The sequence below is a fragment of the Chelon labrosus genome (assembly GCF_963514085.1).
Source record: "Chelon labrosus genome assembly, chromosome: 7".
NCBI classification, from domain to species: Eukaryota; Metazoa; Chordata; class Actinopteri; order Mugiliformes; family Mugilidae; genus Chelon; species Chelon labrosus.
Window position 1 is genome coordinate 20030981 of NC_140343.1, and position 22960 is coordinate 20053940.

Here is a 22960-nt window from a genome sequence, read left to right on the forward strand (position 1 = left end):
CTGTGTTCTTGATATGAATGTTTACTCCTGATATGCATCGGGTAGTTGCAGATCGTCAATGAGGCATATCCATAAACAACTACAACATTATTATTTGATTGCACCAAAAAGTCCACTCCAGTTTCCAAATGTATGGCAGCAGGCTGTGATTACAGTAGACAGCATTTAATCAAGCACTTGAGTCTAATTGGTGAAATCTTTTGTAAAGATATAGAATCAACACAGGCCTGCACTTTAGGGGACGAAGACAGCTGAGGCCGCCTGTGGTTCGGTTGAAATGATGAATAAAGCTGTTTCTAGTTTACTATGGAGGTGACAGGAAATCTATTGACCTTGAAGTAAACAAGGGCTTGATTTTCTGGATTGTTTTGGTACTTGAGGAATAGTTTGCTATTAACAACAAATGATGTATGCACATACAGGGTGAGTCCCTGTATGTGTCAGGATAAGTCTGAACCCCATAAGCTTTAACAATATACATGTGGATAGTACAGTCACTGATGAATCCCTGTTACACTGATCAATTAGTTAATTTCTACTGATACACTTATAGCAACTCATCTTTGAACAAAGCAACATTCTTTATTTTGTCTCCCTCAAGGTAATAAATAGTCGAAATAGTCGCACCACTGCTTCTTGCAATGAATTAGTTTTGAGTTTTGACTTGTATGTTTACTAGTTTCTCTACTAGTTTCTCTTTAATTTCGAAGTAGTAATGGTGACACACGAACCAGTAGTAACTCGTCAGAGGCTGAGCATGTTGAGACATAATAGCAGAACACCGCACTGACATCGACATTGGCAGTGGTTCTTTTCTGTTTCTTTTAAAAAACAAAACAAAAAAGGACACACTGCTCTGCATTCCAACAGTATGTGTGTGTGTTTGGGTTGTTGTTTCGGGTTGTCCTGCCAGGGGAAGTGAGTAGACGATTGGGAGGGCTTTCTTTTTTTTTTCTTTTTTTTTAACTGTGACAAGGTGGAGTCAGTGCTGTAATAGTTGTGTAATCCTGCGGGGTGCTCCATTTCTTAAGGACAGCCATGAAGCTCTGGCAAAGTGCTTCTTGTAGTTGCCTCACAATAAAACATGATAAGCATTTTCTCATTCAGCATTTTAGCATAAACTAAATGTTCTGTTATTTCTGTCAGAAGTGTAGCTGTAGTATTGAGCATCTTCCTAGGTCTATATATGAAAACCTTGGTATACTCTTGGGCAGCAGGCCTGAAGTTCTTCACACTAAAAAAATAATTGAGAAGTATATGCCTGAATAATTAAGTCAGTTATGTAACTTACAGATTAAGCCTTTCTACAACCAAGTTACTTTTACTTTTTCCATTTTGAATGTTGTAAATATAAAACTGATGATGGCAACCACAAAATGACTTGGTACTCATGAGGTAACACTGAAGTAGCGAAACAACACAATCTTCCCAATCAGTGGAACCACCCAAGTGTTTTACATATTATTAGCAAGGTAAGCTTGAACTTTTGCATCTAGATTTGAATGAAGCCTGGAACATGACCTTGGGCCATTAGTGAGTCATACAATTTTCAGTCAGTTACTGCCATATAACTTGTAAAGGTTTGTAAGCAAGCCTATGTTTTTTTTTTAGTTATTTTCCTATGATTTGTGCAGTGGGGTCAGTTTCAACAAGGAACCAAAGCTTGGCACACCACAAATGAGGGAGGGGCGATTCAGACACTTGGCCCAGAAAGGGGTGCCTTCCTTTGTTTTTCTCGTTTTGCCGTTGACTGGAAAGTACAGTGTCGGGGTATTCACTTGTGTGAACCAGTCAACAACCCATTTGCCCAGAGTGGGAGAGAGAAGAAGGGTGGAGGGGGTCAAGGACACTGATTGGTTATTAGGAGCTGACTGTGTGACATCATTGGGGGTGTTGGTGAAGCACAGTAAACAAAGAGGGAAATGCTTGAAAGGCTCTCTGTGCTGCTGGACAACATGACCACAACGCAGCTAACACTTGCTACTACGCTGTCCCTGCCACCTCCCCCACTTTCATTTGCAGCGAGACTTCTGACGAGAGAATGCAGGAATTGGCATGGATTTAAAAAAAAAATAAATAAATATCTGAAGGGTTTTATGAATTGACATCGGATCTTAAAATGAAAATCTATTTGATCCAGAAAATCTACATAATGGTGTGATGTAGTTGACTGGACTGTCGACTAGTCCATGTGGATCATCTGAGCCACATGCATTCACGTACGGCAAAGATAGCACAACTAGACATCTGAGACTAATTTACATTTTATTTGAATAAATATTCATTCATTCTACAGTGAAAGTAAAAACAATTATACTTACATATTAACCTGCAACATATCTGTTGGTCCAATGCAGTATGGTCATTACATTACTCACATTACTTGATTTATCATTTGGTATAATTTGATTAATAATTGATACGTGTGAATATTTTGTAATTTGTCATTTCTAAGGACAAATCCATTTTATGATTCGATAGTAATTCATTAGGTTTTACCTTTATCGTCACAACTGTAATGCATCAAGTACCAGTTAAATGATCAACTAACTTATTTGTTTTCGCCATGCTGTGATTAGCTTATCTCTTCTTTGCAAACATGGTTGGCTGTTCCTGATGAATACAAATGTTAGTACAAGGAGCATATTTAACTCCAGCAGCGTACTACCTTGCATTGTTTGAAAACTGAAATCTTATCTCTAAAGTTCTGGCTACCTGAGTTGGTGTGGAGTATTTGAATACCCGTCTAGTCTTTAAGGGCTTTGCTTCTTCATCAACGGACATGTGTAGTTTGTCACCTCTTGAGCATATTTTGCATACCACTATTTCACAAAAGCCTCATATGCCATGTATGAGTGCTGCTTTTTGCTGCACCACTGCTCCTCAATGGTATTCAGACTATTCAGAATGCATGGGTGTTTCTGTGACAACCAGGAAGAAACAGAACAAGGCCTTTCCTGGGAGGGAATGAGGTAAAGGGTCAGTTTACTATTGGCTGTCCACTTGGCTGGACTGAGACCATTGAGCACCAGACTGGAAATTGTGTCCCGACTGTAGCATAAATCTCAAGAACACCACTGAATGCTATGAAGCAATGTGCCTTTTGAATAGAAAGCAACTTGGCTGTCTCAACCTGCACCAAGAAAAGTGTTTCATGAAGGTGAAAATGTTATCTAGTATATAGTTTTATTGTTAAATAGCAAATCGTATGGAGCTTGTACTTAAGTTACTTTTTTGGGTAGTTTGTTGTTGATGTGTTCAAAAATACCTGAATAATGACAAGAGACAGTGAGTGAATGAGGTGTGATGTACAGTATATACATGTAATATACATGAGGTGAATCTTATCTGCTGTAAAATAGATTACTTGAGAGGTATAGATGTATTTTGACTTTTAGTAAAAGTTTTAGATTTAGTATGTACTGTACATGGCCAACCAGGCTCTAGCTGCTCGTCCATCGCTGTAGGCACCTGAACCAAAACTCTTAAAATTTGCTTATACTATTTGAATAGGAGGACTGAATAATCTATGCCACATGTAAATGTGCAGGGAGCTCTCAGTTTTCCTCGCGACCCAAGATAAATATGTTGCACTCTACACACTACTGGGGGAGCCCTGTGGAGATTCAGTTTTACAGTGTTTTTGCTTTCCTCATAACTAAACGTTTCCAAATGTTCAGTTTCGATTTTAAAAACATCAACTATTTGTTGTGTGCACAGTTGATTGGGGCTGGATCTAATTTGGTGGGAGTTATAAAAAGTCAGTTTTAATATTGAATTAAAAAAAAAAAGATATAGATATAGATATATATATAAATGCAGGAGGAATATAATAATCAGTAATATACGTTTTACTCAAGGGTTGAGCTTAAAATCTAAATCTCTTAAATCTAAAAACAAAAGCCGGAATAAAGCCTTAGCCTGACTGGACTGCTGGGTTGATCTGTCATTGTAGACGCATTTCTAACACTTTCACCATCATGTCAGACTCTTCTTTCTCAGCAAGCAGCCGGGTTCACCAGAAGTTTGATGGTCTAAGCTACCCGTTGCTGGCATTGTGCTGTTCAAACCAGAAAGGCCTTTTAGAAAAGCCTTTCAGTAATTAAAGAATTGGATTAACTGTTATTACCCTTTAGTTCTCCATTTTAATTTCATCATTACATAACAGATTTAATCTCAGTAGTAGTACATATCAGGAATATATTAAATGCCCTTTTTAATAAATCTGAACTCAATAAATTCACCCTTTTAACAGCAGGGCGTTGTATTTGTTAGTGTACAGTAGCATAATGTAGCGTAGCATAGATTAGCACAGGAATGGATAATAGAATAGTATAGCATGTTATTGTATAGTAGCCTGACATTAGGTTAGTTTTAAGCTATGCTTTAGTTTTTGTAAGTTTAATGATGACCATCATGACTCTCTTTTAAAGGAATAGTAGTTCAGCGCTAGACTTATTCACTTTCGATTAGTATTTGAATGGATGGATGGATTTGTTTAAGGTTAGCTGAGCTGTAAACCACGAGCCTTGGATGGTTCAAAGAGCATAGCTCAAGCTAGTCTGACTAGTGCAACCACAGCATGTTGTTTTTATTCTTTGATTTTGTCTTGAACACGTGATCTAGATAACATATTCATTTGTAAGCCGTACAGGTTTTAATATGTTAATTTTGTGGGACAGAACTTCTTCTAACTTTCTGCTGGCTAAAGCTTTATGTTCCCAAGATGTTGAACTAGTACAAAAAATATTTCCCTACCATGTTTAAGTGTGCTTGCATTTTTACCACAACTTTGCAAAAAAATAAAAAATAAAAGTTAGGCAATAGGATCTGTATACTTCTTGCAGACTAACAGAGCAGAAAGAGCTGCTGTGTAATATTTACTTTTCTAAATTTAGTCCTAAGTCGTTAAAACAAATTATGGCTGGTAATGACATGGCTCATATAGGAGGTATGATTATCCTTATGTTTGCTTTTACAGCTGATTTGAGATGATCACGAACAATGTTTGTTTAAAAAATAGTTTATAATTGCGTACCAGGAATCAAATGAAAATTGTATGTTTGCTGTAGTCAGCACAGCAGTGTCTCGCTTTTGCTCACTCATCAATTCTGTCATTTTCCCTCCTTAGGAAATGTCTGGTCTCCTGTTTAGATTAGAACTTGGACATGACCTTGCATACTTCACTAGAGTGTTGTTCTCATTGTTACTCCCTGCTTTCACTCCCACTGTATTATTTCCTAACCTTTACCCTCTGCCCTCCCTGCAGCTTCTGCACCAGTCAGCAGCAGCGTGAGTAGACGCCGTGCCCCCTCCTCGGTGACTCCCCTCTCGTGGGAGAAACACAACATCGCCGCCATGTCGAGCATCACCATCGACCCCGAGCTCAAGCCCGGGGAGTTTGTCATCAAGAGTCTATTTGCTGAGTTTGCTGTGCTGGCTGAGAAGAAGATAGAGATGGTGATGGCTGAACCGCTGGTGAGTCCACAGGGGGTGAGAGCTGGTGTCTAGAAACACAGGAAATGAAATTCAATACGCAGCACGTGATGTGGCACACACTGTTGTGATAGCCTCTTCTCTTTTGCAACCAACTGCCAGGCCTTCAACCGCCTCAGGAATAACCGAAAGATGTTTTGAGGAAATTGGCAGGAGAGGCACATCATTTTTTGTAAATGAGCTCCATATGTGATAAAATAGTTTAACAGATTTATTTCCTTCAGTCCTTCACACAGATGCTCTCGGAGCATTAATACTTTTAACCTCAGAGTCAGAAAACAATACACAGCACAGAAATTTCAATGTATTTCTCTTGCTTGCTTATTCATCATCAAGCCTGACATTTGACTGACAGCAGTCTACTGTTGACACTTATTCATAGTCTCTTTCTTTCTCTCTCATTCTAACAGGAGAAACCGCTGTCCCGATCCCTCCAGAGAGGGGAAGATGCACAATTTGACCAGGTCAGTCCAGCCATAGTAATGATGAAATCATGCACAGGTGTATAAATGTCTCTTTTCCCCTAGCCAACAACACCACCCCCCAATCTCTGAATGCGTGTCCAGTATTTGAATCCCCAGCTCCCCCCTATCACTTCCCCCACTCAATGGCTCGTCTGTCCCTCATCTGTAGCTGGTGCAGGACTCTATACAATGGGCCGGCCCGCTGCAGAATGCTTTGTTCAGCACAACACAAAGCCAACGAGGATGTGGTGGTATAGATCCAGCTGTCCCCATTGTGAGTGAGGGAGAGAAAATGAGTATAGAGAGCGCAAAAGTGAGGGCGTAGAATCGCTGTGTCATCCTCGGCAGTAAATCAGCATTGGGTAGTGGAGTGTATCTGCCTGGCGCCATAAGGGCAGAAGGAGCAATTGCATAACTCTCCTGCCTAGCATCCATCATCCACCTCCCTCATCACCCTGCGCTGGTCCTTAAACACACAAACACACACGTACACCTAAATCGTTTATGCATACTGACCAACTCGTCTCATGTTTTATGTATTGGCTAAAACTTGGCTAACACTTGCTGAAGTACTGATTTCTTCACCCCTGTATGTACTTTCTCACAAAATAACCAGTTATTGTACGTCAGCATGCACGCATCTGACAGTGGGTTTGTTAAGCATAATCAAGGCACCATCTGACATTATCACTGATGCAAGCAAAGTGCTGATGAGGTGTTTGGAGCGCGGCCTATTATTGCTGTGGTCTCACACCTGGCCGCCACAGAGGCATGTGTGTTGTGGAGCTGTTTAAGTCATTTATCAGCCCTGTGATGTGCTCAGCGTTTCATCAAATACCTTGTTTCACAATTTCCATCTGTAGCTACAGTAGCAGTCCCTAGTTCAGGAAACGTTTGTTCCGTGCACACTGTATATGCTACTCAGTAGTTGACGATACAGTTTTCAGTACTAAACAACTACAGCAATTTTATCATCTTATTTGGCATTTTAAACTTTTTAAAGCTACAGTGCAGAACTTTTGTCTTCCTTGTCTGGTTGTGAGATTGATTATACAAACTTGCATGCGTACAGTGTATGCCTAAAAGCTACAGTCCCTCAGTTGCTTCTCTTCTTTCAGCGTTCTCCAACAAGGAAACGCCACACCTCTGAAAATTCATGTTTGTCACTGCACTTGATCAGTTTCATTTTTAGACTGCAATCTTCCTCAGAACACTGTATTTCTTTTAATCTCGACCATCAGAAACTTTTCTTAAATGGCCCAGTTCAGTTTCACAGACAATAAATTCGTAGAACTGTAGTTCTTCTAATTTGTAACTTTCGTTTCACCAACTCCACCATAACCACTGTTGCTTTAGCTTTCGGTCTCTATTGCTACTGTTCCTCCCCTCTTCAGCTCCTGGCTATAATATCAGCATTGTGTGAACTCATTTGGAGGTGGACTTGAATGTAGCAGATATACACCTTTATGTAAATGTCCTGCACTATAGCTTTAATTTGCATGTTACAAAACTTTGTCATGTAGTATTACTTGTAATAAGCAGATATTTAACAGGCTTGTTGTTGTTTTTGCAGTTAATAAGCTCTATGAGCTCAATAGCAGAACACTGTTTGCCCTCCCTCCTGCGCACATTGTTTGACTGGTACCGGCGGCAGAGTGGCACTGAAGACGAGTCCTACGAGTACAGGCCTCGCTCTAGTACTAAGTCCAAAGGGTAAGATTCTCAGCTTTGTTTACTTCTATTTGTCGATCCTCTTTGTTTTAAATTATTTTTGTCTCCTTAATGCTGAACCTTGCTCTAACTGCACTCGTTTACAATAAGTTTCTATCCTGCTTTTGTAGGGATGAACAGCACCGGGATAAAGATTACCTCCTGGAACGGCGGGACTTAGCCATAGATTTCATTTTTTGTTTAGTTTCAGTGGAGGTTCTAAAGCAGGTGAGTGATTTGAATTTTCTCTAACTGCTTCTGTATAAGGATTTACAGTGTCTATACAAAATAATTATTATTAGCAGTTGCTGAATGTTGACATATGGAAGGGGAAATGCAGTGCTCGTTCATTCTTGGCCTCATGTTGATATTATCTCGCCCAAGTGTCTAGCAAGCGGATTTAAGTCTGTGTTACGATAGGTTTATTTTTTGTAGTGATATCTGCCTTCATTGACAAGTACTTGCTACACTCAGCTTCCCCTTTCCTCCTGCCAGGAAGACTTCTCACTATAGATGATTTCTGTAACAAAAGTTAAATTCATAAATTGTTGGAGTCTTTGCCCACCAGTACTACCAGTCATTCAGCATATCAAACATTCAGCACAGCATTCACCACTGATACCAGATTGTGGGTTTTCGACCCAGGGGAACAAAGTAAATAAATGCAGTGGCAACATACCAGCTCCCGACTGAGTGTTTCTAAAGTAGACTGTCCAAATCCCACATTCTGAACTAAAAGCCAATCCCTGGAGAGCGGAGCTGAGTTGTCCTTGGCTTTGCTCCTGTAGGGAGGGTAATGAATGGTAGCAAAGATAAAGAATGAGAGCCATCAATGCTTCTTAATAAGACTAATGATTCCTTGTTTGCGTCACAGATTCCTCTTCATCCAGTGCCAGATGTTTTAGTACATGAAGTTCTAAACCTGGCATTCAAGCACTTTAAACACAAAGAGGGGTAAGTGAGCACCAACACTCAGAAAAAGATTTGACTTAAATTGCTGATAAATATACTCTGCTGTGGCATTCTCACTTGTGGGTTTGGCTTTGCAGTAGAGTCAGTCGTTTATTTATATCTGTTTCAATAGACTGGCTCTGTGGTCATCGTGTCAAATTTATATTTCATTTATATTTAAACAAGACACTGTTGCCTCTTTTTTAGCAACACAAGTCAGCCTTAAGTATGCACACTTGTGAAGTGCTTCCGTTGTCTTGCTCATTATTATGATGTATGATAAGTATTTGTTTAAGACTTCATGATATGGGAATATCTTTATTAATTTACAGCTACTGTGGCCCCAACACTGGCAATGTGCACATCATCGCAGACCTGTATGCTGAGGTCATTGGGGTTCTCACACAGTCAAAGTGAGTAAGCTTAAGTGTGCCTTTTTGTCGTAACAGTTATTTGCAGCTTATCACATTTTCAGTCACCTCATAACGGCCTGTGGAGACAAACTATATTTCTGTGTGCACAGGTTTCAGGCAGTGAGGAAGAAATTCATCACTGAACTGAAGGAGCTCAGGCAAAAAGAGCAGAGTCCTTACGTAGTCCAGAGCATCATCAGTCTCATCATGGGCATGAAGTTCTTTAGGGTTAAAATGTATCCCGTGGAGGACTTTGAGGCTTCTTTTCAGTTCATGCAGGTAAATCATATGTCAAACCCGTATGTTCAAACTCAGCAGCTTTCCACAGCAATGGCTCATAAAGCTACATGAGTAACGATCAAAGGTGAAGTTTGCCAAGAAGAGAGTGGACCTTTCAGGTGTTGCTAGGAGCTGTGAATGGAGCCGCGGCCTTTTCATTAGTCTTTACACAGTGTTTTAGAAAAGATCACCTGTCCTCTTACCATCATTTCTTAATGTGTTAATGGAACATGCAGGAGTTTATGTCTACCAGTGTGTGTGTTTCTGCACGTCTTGTTTTCTCTGCATGTGAACTTTTAGAGCCAGGCGAACATTGAATATTTATATTTTGTACTGATATTTCACACAAAATCCATTAGTTATGTTTTTCTCCTAAATAATACTGATATCCCAAATAATATAGATATTTGACTGATTCAAAGACAAATCAATGCAAAAAAGCATGCTGCAGGAATGGTGTTAAAAACCCTGATTGGAATTTGTAATATATCCCCTGTTGTTGTCTGAACACTTCCTGTTTATCATCCCTGTGTGTATGTGTGGTATGTATGCCCTATATTCTTACATGTGTACATGTGTGCCTTCGGTATCCTTTCCTAGGAGTGTGCCCAGTATTTCCTGGAAGTCAAGGATAAAGACATAAAGCACGCTCTAGCAGGCCTTTTTGTTGAGATCCTCATCCCTGTTGCAGCTGTGAGTGAACATTCACAACAATTCCCACTGTTCCACGTTCCATATAGGTGAAAGTATGAATGACATTTGGTCACTTGACACTCTAAGTAATGTTTTGTTCGTCATCAGGCGGTGAAAAATGAAGTCAATGTGCCGTGCCTGAAAACCTTTGTGGAGATGCTCTACCAGACCACGTTTGACCTTAGTTCCAGAAAGAAGCACTCATTGGTAAGAAATCCGCTACTCTAGTTTGTTTCTGTCGTCCTCTTCAGTCTTATCACTATTTATTCTTCATTTTTGACATTTGTCTTTCCTTGTGCGTCATTTGTCCTGTATTATGTCATTGTCACAGTTGACCTCAATTTCAACTGTGAAACTAGCAAACAGAAATAGATCTAAATAGAACAGTTCTGCAGCGCAGATCTCCACTCGTGATACTGTTGTTGCTCTTGTCCTTTCCATAGTGTTCAAGTTGTGTGCATAGTGTGAGCATGGCGATTGTGTTTTCCAATGCTAAATTGCAAAAAGTGTGTACAAAACCTCAGACCTAGTTAGCAAAACCACTTATCACTTTTCTCATTTTGATGCCGACACTGTTTCTCTCCCCCTAGGCTCTGTATCCCCTGGTGACATGTCTGCTGTGCGTCAGTCAAAAGCAGTTCTTTCTCAACAACTGGCACATTTTCCTCCAGAACTGCCTCTCACACCTGAAGGTACTGCCAGCCACAGCATTCACACTCAGTCCATTTCAGAGAGGTTGTGCCCTGTAGCTCTAAAGAGGAGCACAATGACTGTATTCTTTCAGTGAAGGTATTTTTAGGGAACCGCACTTGACCTGATAATGCCTAATTCAGTTTGAGTCTTATGACTTGTTATGAAACCTAAATTGAGATTGTGGTGTTCTTGTTGGTAGTATAACATGACCTTAGTACAAGCTCATAACTTAACCCTTTCTTTATGAAAATGAAGTTGATTAATCATTAGTTATTTGCATAATGACGTGTTTAAATGACTGATTGAAGTTGGTTTTGAAGGGTGTGCTCTGTGGTTCTGTTTGAATATCATAATGTACTTCCCCTCCATTACCAACAGATCTGAACAGGAATAGCACTTGATTTTATAACACAATAACAGAGCCATTGTTTGGAAGATTCATGTTCAAAATGAACAAAATGTTTATTAGGCCTCACTTATATTTACTAGCAAATAGCAAATACAAATATAATACACCATGCATATAATACTATCAAGTGCTGTTTTCACTCAGGTCTGTCGATGACTCCCTGTGAATCAATTACAAACAGATCAAAGCTGTTTTCCTTCTGATCCTGACCGTTAAATCCAGAGCCTAACTGACCAAATCGCTGACTGACCGACCGACCGACCGACCGACCCAATGGCTCTCTCTTTTCCGTTCTGCGCTGATTACCCTTTGTGGAGACTGTTTGATCTTGTGGTGGATATATTTCCGTTTGCGTCTTTGTGGTGGTGATTTCCCATCGTTCTGATCAGTATTTTCCGTGATTTCATTCCAGCGTTCTCTTCCACCAATAATGGTTGTTTTAGATTCCATTTATTCGAAAATATGCAATCGGTCAATTTTCCCCTGAGCGGTGATGCTGATTCTTTGATTGAGATCATTTTGCGGGTTTGAGTGATGACTCGATTGTAGCGATGATTTGATCAATTTCTGGCTTTTTGTCCAGCCTGTGATTTTAACCGTGTGGCTGCTCTAGTGTATTGCTAATGAAAGGGCTCTGGTTCATTCAACAACTGTATCATTTGAATACCCAGCAAATTAAAGTCAGGATGGAGAGGTAGTTAAATAAATGGAAACAGTTTATGGACCATTTTTTAGGAACAAAATTGCGAAAAGCAAAGTCAAGAAATCATTATGTGATTTAACTGACCTGTTTTAATATGAACTACATGACTATGAACTAAGAACTTGAACTTGCTATCACTAATTTTGGAAATGTTGTATCTCAATAATATAAAATAATAGTCTGACTGAAACTTGATCAGATCTGGTAATAAAAGTATTTACAAACGAACAGAACAGCCCTATTTTGAATCATGATCACCACATGGTTAAAATACAGCGTTTTGATTGTGCTTGACATGGATTTGATTGGATCGCTGAGTTGGATGTCGCTGCTTATCAGCTTTGTGGGTGAACCAATATTGTGTTGTTTTTGTTTGTTTCATCTTATCCTTCTGTCCCTCTTATATCCCTTCCTCTGTGTGTGTGTGTGTGTGTGTGTGTGTGTGTGTGTGTGTTTTTGTCTATCTCACTACCTCACTGTCTGATTTCCAGACCACAGCACACCTAATTTTACTTTGGTGCATTTAAATTCTGATCACCATGTTAAAATATGAAATAACACATCAACTACAAATGGACTGTGACCTTTTGTCAATGGCATGCAACTTAAATCCACAAGTGGCACGTCAAACAGTTCATTATGTTTCATTTCAGAAACATATGGATCACACTGACAAGAGTAACGATAGTTTAAACTGCTCTTGTCTATTAGTTCAGACGGTGTTTTTGTTTTGCCTATAACTTGCATGTGTCACTCCCCAAACCCTGCATTCTTTGTCTTCTGTCATTTGATCTTTTTCTCACGTTGACTCGCTCCAGATGCCGTCTAACAACAGCATCCGAAAGCAGATTGAGACACTGCAGGTGAGTTGTATGGTGTCAGCGACTAGCGTGGTGCTCCCTTCCTCTTAACGGACTAGGTCACACCCAGGATGTAGGGTAGTACAGTTCCACTTGCTTGGCTTAAGCAGTGAGCTGTTCTTTGTGGTGACGCTGAAGTGTTGTTCAGTGGAAATAGTGAAGAAGACCACATGAACTGCTTGGAACTGCGCAGAGATCTTGCTGTAGGCTTTGTGGTTGAAGATGTTTTGTGGTTAAGAGCAGTTCTGTTGACTGTTATCTGATTTCTAGCTAGTTATTTAGATTTGAACTATAGATAGATGTTTGTTTATCGGGGTGCACAGTTGTGGATGAAGTACTTTAACTTGAAGTGGCATTGTCACAGCATTGAAATACAAGTACAAAATCCCTGCAGAAGTATTTGTATTGGAACTGAAATATATTGTACAATACTTATAAAGTATCAGAGGTAAAGTACTCATTATGCAGAATAGCCTGTTTCAGAATGATGTACATCATATCGTTGAATTCAAATTGTAGATACATTTGTCACTTTGCTGCTGGTATATGTGGGGCTATTTTATAGTATAGTGAATGCCCAGTATTTATTGCCAGAGGACAACACCAGCTTTCTGTGGTATTTGGTGTTTAGTAGCAGTGCTACATTTTGTTTGTCAGTCGGGGTTGGTAATATTTTTGCACTCAGCTAGTAGTGCACTCTTTCTTCACACAATCAAGAACTTGTCACATTTGCTGTTGTCAATAGTCACAGTAATGTTTCTATTACAAAGGTGAATGAAGTTTTAGAAGCTACATTACTGCAGACTATATTAAAAAGAGTAAAAAATCGACAAAAATTGTGTCACAGTGCTTAGTGTCAAGTTTAAGTCAAGTTTCATCTCAGTTGTTTCTTTAAAAAAAAAAGAAACTTCATTATTAAGTCACCCTTTTATTTACCAAGCGGGCTGTAAAAATGCAGACATTCTGCAGACCTGTTTGACGGACTACATGTCAGTGCTCATTTTGACTACCATTTTTGATTTAGTCGTAGTCACATTTTAGTCATTTTTATCTTTTATAGTCTAGTTTTATTTGACGAAAAGTCATTACATTTTTATCAACTTGTCAACTTAAGCACCGTTTAAATATGTGTCAGTAAAAAGTCAGCAGAGGGTAAGTACTTAGATGAGACTTATTTAACTTCATATTTAGCTTACTTGCCATGATAGAGGCTATAATAGCAGGGTGATGCGCCTTCAAATGCTGCATTCGTCCCACCTAGTTTGTAGGTAGGGCTTGTTGCAGCTAGCTGCAAGTATTGGAGGCTACCGTCAACTGCCTGAGATCAGATAGACAAACCCCTCCTTATCCAATCCCATGGCAGGGATGCACATTTTGAAACAGCCAGCCTGTACGAAGACATTGTGTGTTTTGAATGACCGATATTCAGATAACATCTTATCATATCAGATAACATTCTGGTCCTGTCTTGTCTCGTTAACAGAAAAAGCCAGACATTTCATCATAGTTTTTATCATCAGATATTAGTTGTAGCTCGTCAACGTCTTAGTCAAAGAAAACAGTGGTCGTTGACAAATATTTTTCGTCATGGTCTTCGTTAACGAAATTAACACTGCTACATGTGTGTTTTTACTGTGTACCTGTGTTTTATTGAGTTGCAGGCGGAACGATGAAAAAGAGACTAATGGACTGTTGTTTGCAAACCAGAACAGAACTAAGTGACGGTTCATCTGAATCACAGAAACACTGTTGTTATATTTAACCCCACCTCTGACGTATCTGACAGCTGCTCCTTTTGTGGTAAAGGATGGGCATTTGTGCTGATGTTTAGTTTGTTTGAAGAATGATAAAAATCCATAAAGCCACAGACACTAGGCAGAGTGGTGGAGACGTATGGCCCGTAAGCACCTAATGCAGTTTGGGCAAACAGCAAAGCTCCATCAAGCCAACGCTTGAAAAATCACTCACACCACAGACTGAGAGCATAGCTGCTTTCAGTATGAACCTGTCAATGAACTACCGTTATATGGATGTTTTTATATACTGGTAATTTGCGTTGGTAGTTAGAAAAGAAGAATTGTGAAATATTGACTTGTAATTCAACATTAAATGGTTGATGACTCTTTGATGACGCCGAAGACTCTCTTCATACTCTGTAACACTCTTTTGTTTTTACTGCAACCATCAGTCCATGTGGACGTTTATTGCTCAGACATCAATCAGTGACTCGTTAGAAATCATGTGCACAGACTGGAAAAACAATGGTGTCATTAGTGCTGCAGAGTTTTTTGTGTGTGTGTGTTTTAATCAGAGATTCCCCAGACATCAACGAGCTGATCTCTGGAGTCTCACAGGTGAGTAATGAAAGTGTTACAATGAAGTGGTTGGCTCATACTCTCCTTTTCATCCACAGAATAAAGACCCCAAAATGTCCCGTGTAGCACTGGAGTCGCTCTACAGACTTCTCTGGGTCTACATTATCAGGATCAAGTGTGAGAGTAACACTGTCACACAGAGGTCAGTTGAGGAGCCAGCCCAGATTTAACCTACAAACTACTCAGAAATGATCAAGTTAAAGTCTTTTTATAAGATCATTTATAATTCAGTACCAAATATGCTTATAAAGTGTCCCTGTTTTTTCTTCCTAGTCGACTACTCAGCATTGTTTCAGCACTTTTCCCCAAAGGCTCTCGCAGTGTGGTGCCCAGAGACACGCCCCTCAACATCTTTGTCAAAATTATCCAGTTTATAGCTCAGGTAACCTTGGAGCATGAGCCTACAAATCTGGATTTTACTGCTTAACTAAAACTGGGAATATACCACATAGAAGACATGGGTTAATGATTGATGGTATGTTATTACAGGAGAGACTGGACTTCGCTATGAAGGAGATTATCTATGACCTCTTGTGTGTTGGCAAGTCTCACAAAACCTTCACCATCAACCCAGAGGTAAAGTATAGACGAGACTTAAAGCTGTTGTGGGAACGTTGGTGTATTCTCTCTTACTCCATGCCTCTGCCTACCCTTCTAGAGGATGAATATCGGTTTGCGGGCCTTCTTGGTGATTGCTGACAGCTTACAGCAGAAAGATGGGGAACCGCCAATGCCTACGACAGGGATCATCATGCCATCTGGTAACACATTACGCGTCAAAAAGATCTTCCTCAACACCACGCTCACAGATGAAGAAGCAAAAGTCATAGGTGGGTTGGGTTTATTCTTTTAAGTTTGGTTATATAGAAGTACTCAAGGAACTGTGCTCTGAATGTAATAACGCTACTGTGTGTTTCCAGGCATGTCATTGTACTACCCACAAGTAAGAAAGGCCTTGGATAACATCCTACGACACCTAGACAAGGAAGTGGGGCGCTCCATGAGCATGACAAGTGTGCAGATGTCAAACAAGGAGCCTGAGGACATGATCACGTATGTACCCACAACCTGGATCCATGCCGTTACTCTGGTGCTCTGTGTATGTCCGACCCATAACAGGTTCTTATAAACTTTTTGTGCCGTAGGGGAGAGAGGAAACCAAAGATCGATCTTTTCCGAACATGCGTCGCGGCGATCCCAAGACTGATACCAGATGGCATGAGCAGACAGGACCTGATAGAGCTTCTAGCCAAGTAATTCACCCTCTCTAACCTTACTGCAGACACATGATTACATTATACTCTAGCTCTAGTGGTGCTCCTTGTGTCTTTTAATATGTCTCTGACTGTTGGTTCCCTTTCTCCCTCTAGACTAACCATCCACATGGATGAGGAGCTGCGTGGCCTCGCCTTTACCACTCTTCAGGCGCTGATGGTAGATTTCCCAGAGTGGCGGGAGGATGTACTCTCTGGCTTTGCGTACTTCATAGTAAGAGAGGTCACTGATGTCCACCCCACACTATTGGACAATGCTGTCAAGATGCTGCTACAGCTCATCAGCCAATGGAGGCAGGCAGTGCAGAGCAGCAACAAGAGTCATGATGCACAGGTTGGTCAAGATTATGCTTATGTGATGAATGTGTATAAAAGGAGATTTTAACTTTTAACTTTTTATCTTTAACAGGTCTCTAGCAGCGGCCATTCTCTGTCCTTGGAGCGTACGCTTCCCCTGGGTGTACTGCATGTGGTGGAGGGTTTAGCGCTGGTGGTGCTTTGTAGCTGCCGCCCTGCCACGCGCAGGCTTGCTGTTAATGTTCTCAAGGAGGTCCGAGCTCTGCACACTGCACTGGGCATTGGCAAGGTGATTACTTAACACTTATGATCAAATAACAGTCAAATATGTGGATTTTCATCTCATGTACTATTTAGTGACATGTCTTCTCACGCAATCTTTTAGGGAGATGAGGAGCTGGCCATTGATGTAATGGACAGATTAAGTGCATCAGTGTTGGAGAGCTTCATTCATCTTACAGGAGCTGACCAGGTATGAATTTATTTCCTTTACTCTCCGCCTTTATGAATTTTTCTCAAACACTCTAAAGGCTCAGCTCACCATCCTCTGTTCTTCCCTGTAGACCAACCTGTTGTATTGTCCCAGTGGGATTGATCTTCAGACGCTAGCCGAGTGGAGCTCGTCTCCCATCAGCCACCAGTTTGATGTAGTGAGCCCCTCGCACATCTGGGTGTTTGCCCATGTTACTCAGGGCCAGGACCCCTGGGTCATCAGCTTCTCCAGCTACCTGCGGCAGGAGAACCTGCCCAAACATTGCCCCACTGCTCTCAACTATGCCTGGATGTTTGCCTACACCCGCCTGCAGCTGCTGTCTCCACAAGTTGACATAAAGTATGTTTCCTTAAACTTCTCTGATAACTGTGTGCGGTTTTCTGTAATTGTGACTGTTATTATAGACTGATATCAAAGGCCAGGTAAGGCCAGGCCCTTCATCTCTGACCTTTTCTCTATGTCCACCTACAGTAGCCCCATCAATGCCAAGAAAGTGAACAGTCTGAACAGCAGTGACTCCTACATTGGACTTTGGAGGAACTACTTGATCCTCTGCTGCAGCTCTGCTTCTTCCTCCTCCTCCATGTGTTCCTCATCCTCCACCTCTGGCTCCGTCCGCAGCTCCCCGCCTGAGACGCTGGCGTCCACGCCGGACAGCGGCTATAGTTATGATTCAAAGGTCAGAAGCAACGGCACAAACAAAACTTGAGGCCATTTTTCACCCTCATCGATAAGCTTTGAAGTTTTGTTTCAAAAAGTGTGGGATATAGCAATTGCATCCCAATTTAAATATATTTGCAGATTATGTATGTCTGTGCAGTCAGAGTATAGGAACCACATAAAAAGATAACAATGAATATTCCTATGTGTGTTCATAGATTGTTGGCACTCCGTCCCCCTCCTCCCTGTTCAAACACATTGTTCCAATGATGCGCTCTGAGAGCATGGACATCACAGAGTCTCTAGTGTTGGGGCTTGGCAGGACCAACCCCCTGTGCTTCAGGTAAACAACACCACATACAAACTATGTACTATATATAAGTTTTTGTACTTACATATTCTTACATACTTTGTTTTAACCCGTTATTTGCACATTCGGTAGATGCTGCAATTTCATTTCACTGCTGCTGTACCTACACATTAAGCCTTTGACAAATAAAAACCTTGAACCTTTTAATTATTTAAATGTACTCTTCCTCTCCTTTAGAGAGTTGATAGAGGAGCTAAATCCCATCATAAAAGAAGCTCTAGAAAGAAGGCCTGAAGTAAGTGCCATTCATTAATAACTTTAAAAACCTTTCTGTGAGAGTTCCTGAACACTGTACTGAGTTAAATTGCACTTTCCTCCGCAGAACATGAAGCGACGCAGGCGTCGTGACATCCTCAGGGTCCAGCTGGTCCGGATATTTGAGCTACTTGCTGATGCTGGTGTCATCAGTCAAATGTATGTAATGCACTAACACTGTATAATTAAAAATTGATTTGTTCTCTTCTATGAGAAGTTGGTTTATAAAACAAATGAACTTTACTTTTTACAGAGCGAGTGGAGGGTTAGATGGAGAGAGCCACTCTCTGAACAGTACACTGCTTGAGTATGTTGATCTGACCAGGCAGTTGCTTGAGGCTGAAAATGACAAGGACTCTGATACATTGAAGGACATTCGCTGTCACTTCAGTGCACTTGTAGCCAATATCATCCAGAATGTTCCAGGTATATCTCTTAATATCAGTCACATTCTTACTTGCTTCAAATGTCCATCTAAAGTTAAAGAAATAAAAATGTATCTCTTGTATATGCACCTTTAATTGTTCCGTTCAGTACACCAGAGGAGGACCATCTTCCCTCAGCAGTCACTGAGACACAGTCTGTTCATGCTGTTCAGTCACTGGGCCGGGCCCTTCAGCATCATGTTCACTCCTTTGGATCGCTACAGTGACAGAAATATGCAGATCAACCGCCATCAGTACTGTGCACTAAAGGTACACACACAGCCACACGTAAAGACCTACATGTCCAAATCTGCTTTCTACATACAGCCTCATCCACACTTACTGAGGAGTAACGTGTGTTTTAATGTTCCAGGCCATGTCTGCCGTGTTGTGTTGTGGACCTGTAGCTGATAATGTTGGCCTTTCCTCTGACGGCTACCTCTACAAGTGGCTGGACAACATCCTGGACTCTCAGGACAAGAAGGTTAGAGAAATGTTGACATTCTTGTCTACTTTGATGGTCTGTGGTGGTCTATTTAAGGCATGTGGATGCTCAGATTGTAGAACAGGAAGTAAACATACCATATTTAAAAAAGAAATGGTACTTCTTTTTCATTGGGTCACAAAACGTCTAGCAGCTTCAGTTTAGAAATGTGGTTATAAAATACTATTTCCCACGCCAGCTAATCTCACTGGAAGCAACACGCGTAAGGCCAGTATGTCATCATATTTTCTCTAGTAGTGAAGTCAGAGTAATGCGTCATGTTTTCAAAAAGCGAAGTTGCTTCAGTGTGTCTGTGCTGTAACACTTCCTTAGTTCAAAGTTATGTAGCACAGGCTTCCTCGCCTTGACGCCAGCACTACGCAGTGGTGTTCAGAAGTACTGCAAGAGGGCAACACATAACATTTACCTTCACACCAGCCTTTTATGATATTGTGCACTCCTTTTTGTGTGATTCTGCAAAGTATAGGCCACTTTATGTGGTGATATTTACCTTCTACAAGGTGTTTTGTCATTGTCAAATAGCTTACATGGTAGGCTGAAGTTATTTGAAGAAGTGACTATAGTTCTAACAGTTGCTGTGTGGTCTCCTCTAGGTTCACCAGCTGGGTTGTGAGGCCGTGATGCTACTGCTGGAGCTGAATCCGGACCAGAGCAACCTCATGTTTTGGGCTGTGGACCGCTGTTACACCGGATCCCGTCGTGTGGCTGCCGGCTGCTTTAGGGCCATCGCCAATGTCTTTCACAACAGGTACTGCACAAGTCCAAAACTCATTTTTGTGGATTTGTTGGTCCCTGTGAAGCACGCAACTTGTGACTTCAATAATTTGTGTGTATTTTTCACTCAGGGATTACCAATTTGACACTGTGGTGCTGCTGAACCTGATTCTGTTCAAGGCGGCTGATTCTTCCAGGGATATCTATGAGGTTGCCATGCAGCTATTACAGGTCAGAACTTCTTCCTCACATCTACGCAACTTTATGCTTCACTGGCAGTTTAATTTGTTTAAAATATTGCGAATGTTGACTTTGTGAAACAGATCCTGGAACCCAAGCTCTTCCGTTACGCCCACAAACTGGAGATCCAGCGAACAGATGGCATCCTGACCCCTCCCTCGCCGCTGCCACACCTGTACTCTGTGTCTTACTACCAGCTGTCTGAGGAGCTCGCAAGGACTTACCCAGAGCTCACCCTGCCCATCTTCTCAGGTTTGCTTCATTGCAGTGTGGTGCTTCTGTTTTTATATCAGTGGGATTTAGTATGTTATTTCATTAACACAAAAGTCGCAGTTTCATTTGCCTCTGACATCAGTTACTGTATTTGCTCTTTCTGTTTGTGAGCAAACACTGAGATCTTTCAAATGTTCTACATGGCATGATCCAGGAAAGAATAATAAAAGACTGTAAAATGAAAGTTAAACACGGATGTTCCATGTCTGGGAAGGTTAATAGTCACCTAGTTTATGGTATAACCAAAAAAAGCAGATGCAATACTTTAGTGTGCTTTCAATAGAGCATCGGGGGAAGGATACAAGTAGTCTTTGAGTCTGTTGTTTGTTCCTGGAATCACCAGGGAGTAGAGTCTCTTGCTGTTCATTTCTAATGATGCTTTGGTGTTTGCGCTCCAGCTTTTAAAGACTTAACACCACCTTGCAAAACAGGGTTTGACTCCCAGGTCATTGTCACATAGCTTCTACTTAGTTAGGTCGGCTGTGTTATGATACTTATGTCATGAAACATCCCTTTATTTTTTTCTAAAATTATTCAACCACTATCCAACTTCCTACTTTATGCGTTGCAGAGGTGAGCCAGCGCATCCAGACGGCACATCCTGGTGGTCGTCAAGTAATGTTGCACTACCTCCTACCTTGGATGAACAACGTGGAGCTGGTTGACTTCAAATCAGCCGCACGGCGACCAGAGGACTGTGGCGGTGGCGAGGACGAGGAGGAGGTACACGACAGGGAGATCATGATGGTCAACAGCCGACGGTGGCTCCGTGGAGAAGGGTGGGGATCCCCTCGTGCAACAACCATGGTGCTAAACAACCTCATGTTCATGACCGCTAAGGTGAGACGTCTAATCCGCCATTTGTATTCCATCATCAGATTTACATGACCGGGATGGGTTTGGAAATGCTTATTGTGTGATATTGTTTTTACAGTATGGGGATGAGTTTGCTTGGTCAGAGATCGAGAACGTATGGACCACGTTGGCAGACAGTTGGCCAAAGAACCTCAAAATCATTCTACACTTCCTCATCAGTATGTCAGGAGTCAGCAGTGACCCCAGCCTCTTGCCCTATGTAAGTTGCAGCACAATGTGTCGTATCCAGCTGAGCAGCATCTGTCACCTAGTCCTCACGTTTCTCTGACTGTGTTACATGTTTGTCCTCAGGTGAAACGAGTGGTGGTTTACTTGGGCAGAGATAAGACTATGCAGCTGCTGGAGGAGTTGATGTGTGAGCTCGAGCTGACTGATCCTGTTAGCTCGGCTGTCACTCACATGGACAACCCCCCTTATTACCGCATCACCTCCAGTTACAAGATCCCCTCAGTCACCTCAGGTTAATGAGCTGTAGTATGCACGAGTTCGCAGCGTAGGCCGCGGCTCAAATATTAAATCATGTGTTTCTGATGCCAGATGGTAAATGTTTCATGTCTGCTCCCCCAGGAACAACCTCCAGCACCAACACCATGGTGCCAGGAAACGACGGTCATCATGACGGCAAGATCAAAGACTCTAACATGGAGGACAGGTGAGAGATAAAACACAACACTCTTTAAATGGATGAATAGACAGGTCTGTGTCAGGTTTGTTGCAAAAACAGGTCATATTTCACTCTAGAGGTGCATGGACATTTGAAATGCGGTGGAGATTTAACGGTATTGAAGAAAATATAAACCAGAATATGTGAGTGTGGATTTCCTGTAGCAACATCGCCTATTGAAGCAATCTGTGTCTGGCACTGATGAGCTGATATCCTAGAAGATACAGTTAATATAGTGGTCAGCTTGCGGCAATAAAATAGTTAAGTTAGTAGAATGAAACACCCAGTATATTTTATATCTTAGTCTATGTTTTAATTCATCGTACACAAAAACTTGAATGACTGCTTGAAAGAGAAATATGAGGTGATATTCTTCCATGATTTATTGTTTTTTCAGTGTTAGACTGTTGTTGAATGTGTGTGTTCTGCAGTTATACCCACCTGGATATCTACAGTGGTCTGAACAGCAACCTGAACCGCCAGCACCACCGTCTGGAGTCTCGCTACAGCAGCAGCTCTGGAGGCTCCTACGAGGACGAGAAGAGTAAGCTTCTCTTAACTCAGCACATCAACAAAAAAAAATAAAAAATAAATCATTCCCATCACCATTTCTGTTAATCTTCCCCCTTCTCCAGGTGACTCCATGCCTCTCTATGCTAACTGGCGTTTGAAAGTGATGGATCACAACCAGCCGGAGCCTCTGCCTTTCCCTCCCTCGGGAGGCTGCTGGTCTCCTCTGGTGGACTATTTGCCAGAGACAAACACCCCTGCTGTATCGCTCCACAGGTACACTTAACGCCACCTTTCCTTTCAGAATTATTGTGTCCGTTATTGTGTTGTTTTGTGAATAAAGCTGTATTTTTTTTTT

At 41.3% G+C, this 22960-nt stretch overlaps 1 protein-coding gene across 6 annotated transcripts in view; it reads left to right on the plus strand.

The window, feature by feature from the left end:
- The window catches only part of fryl (furry homolog, like), a 53712-nt gene that overhangs the window by 8978 nt on the left and 21774 nt on the right, over positions 1 to 22960 (plus strand). For 5 of the 6 annotated variants that reach the window (XM_084548427.1, XM_084548425.1, XM_084548426.1 and 2 more), the window contains 37 exons: positions 5270 to 5478; positions 5907 to 5960; positions 7534 to 7673; positions 7802 to 7898; positions 8545 to 8624; positions 8954 to 9034; positions 9145 to 9313; positions 9914 to 10006; positions 10115 to 10213; positions 10597 to 10698; positions 12630 to 12674; positions 15085 to 15188; positions 15320 to 15428; positions 15536 to 15622; positions 15705 to 15876; positions 15967 to 16099; positions 16192 to 16299; positions 16417 to 16654; positions 16730 to 16906; positions 17003 to 17089; positions 17181 to 17449; positions 17582 to 17789; positions 17989 to 18113; positions 18318 to 18375; positions 18463 to 18554; positions 18649 to 18821; positions 18930 to 19090; positions 19194 to 19304; positions 19919 to 20073; positions 20171 to 20270; positions 20363 to 20531; positions 21124 to 21392; positions 21487 to 21627; positions 21720 to 21888; positions 21996 to 22080; positions 22524 to 22636; positions 22728 to 22878. In XM_084548427.1, the coding sequence (XP_084404553.1) occupies positions 5270 to 5478; positions 5907 to 5960; positions 7534 to 7673; positions 7802 to 7898; positions 8545 to 8624; positions 8954 to 9034; positions 9145 to 9313; positions 9914 to 10006; positions 10115 to 10213; positions 10597 to 10698; positions 12630 to 12674; positions 15085 to 15188; positions 15320 to 15428; positions 15536 to 15622; positions 15705 to 15876; positions 15967 to 16099; positions 16192 to 16299; positions 16417 to 16654; positions 16730 to 16906; positions 17003 to 17089; positions 17181 to 17449; positions 17582 to 17789; positions 17989 to 18113; positions 18318 to 18375; positions 18463 to 18554; positions 18649 to 18821; positions 18930 to 19090; positions 19194 to 19304; positions 19919 to 20073; positions 20171 to 20270; positions 20363 to 20531; positions 21124 to 21392; positions 21487 to 21627; positions 21720 to 21888; positions 21996 to 22080; positions 22524 to 22636; positions 22728 to 22878 (4933 nt within the window). The remainder of the gene's footprint in view (positions 1 to 5269; positions 5479 to 5906; positions 5961 to 7533; positions 7674 to 7801; positions 7899 to 8544; positions 8625 to 8953; positions 9035 to 9144; positions 9314 to 9913; positions 10007 to 10114; positions 10214 to 10596; positions 10699 to 12629; positions 12675 to 15084; positions 15189 to 15319; positions 15429 to 15535; positions 15623 to 15704; positions 15877 to 15966; positions 16100 to 16191; positions 16300 to 16416; positions 16655 to 16729; positions 16907 to 17002; positions 17090 to 17180; positions 17450 to 17581; positions 17790 to 17988; positions 18114 to 18317; positions 18376 to 18462; positions 18555 to 18648; positions 18822 to 18929; positions 19091 to 19193; positions 19305 to 19918; positions 20074 to 20170; positions 20271 to 20362; positions 20532 to 21123; positions 21393 to 21486; positions 21628 to 21719; positions 21889 to 21995; positions 22081 to 22523; positions 22637 to 22727; positions 22879 to 22960) is intronic. The other variant, XM_084548430.1, reaches the window with a different exon arrangement.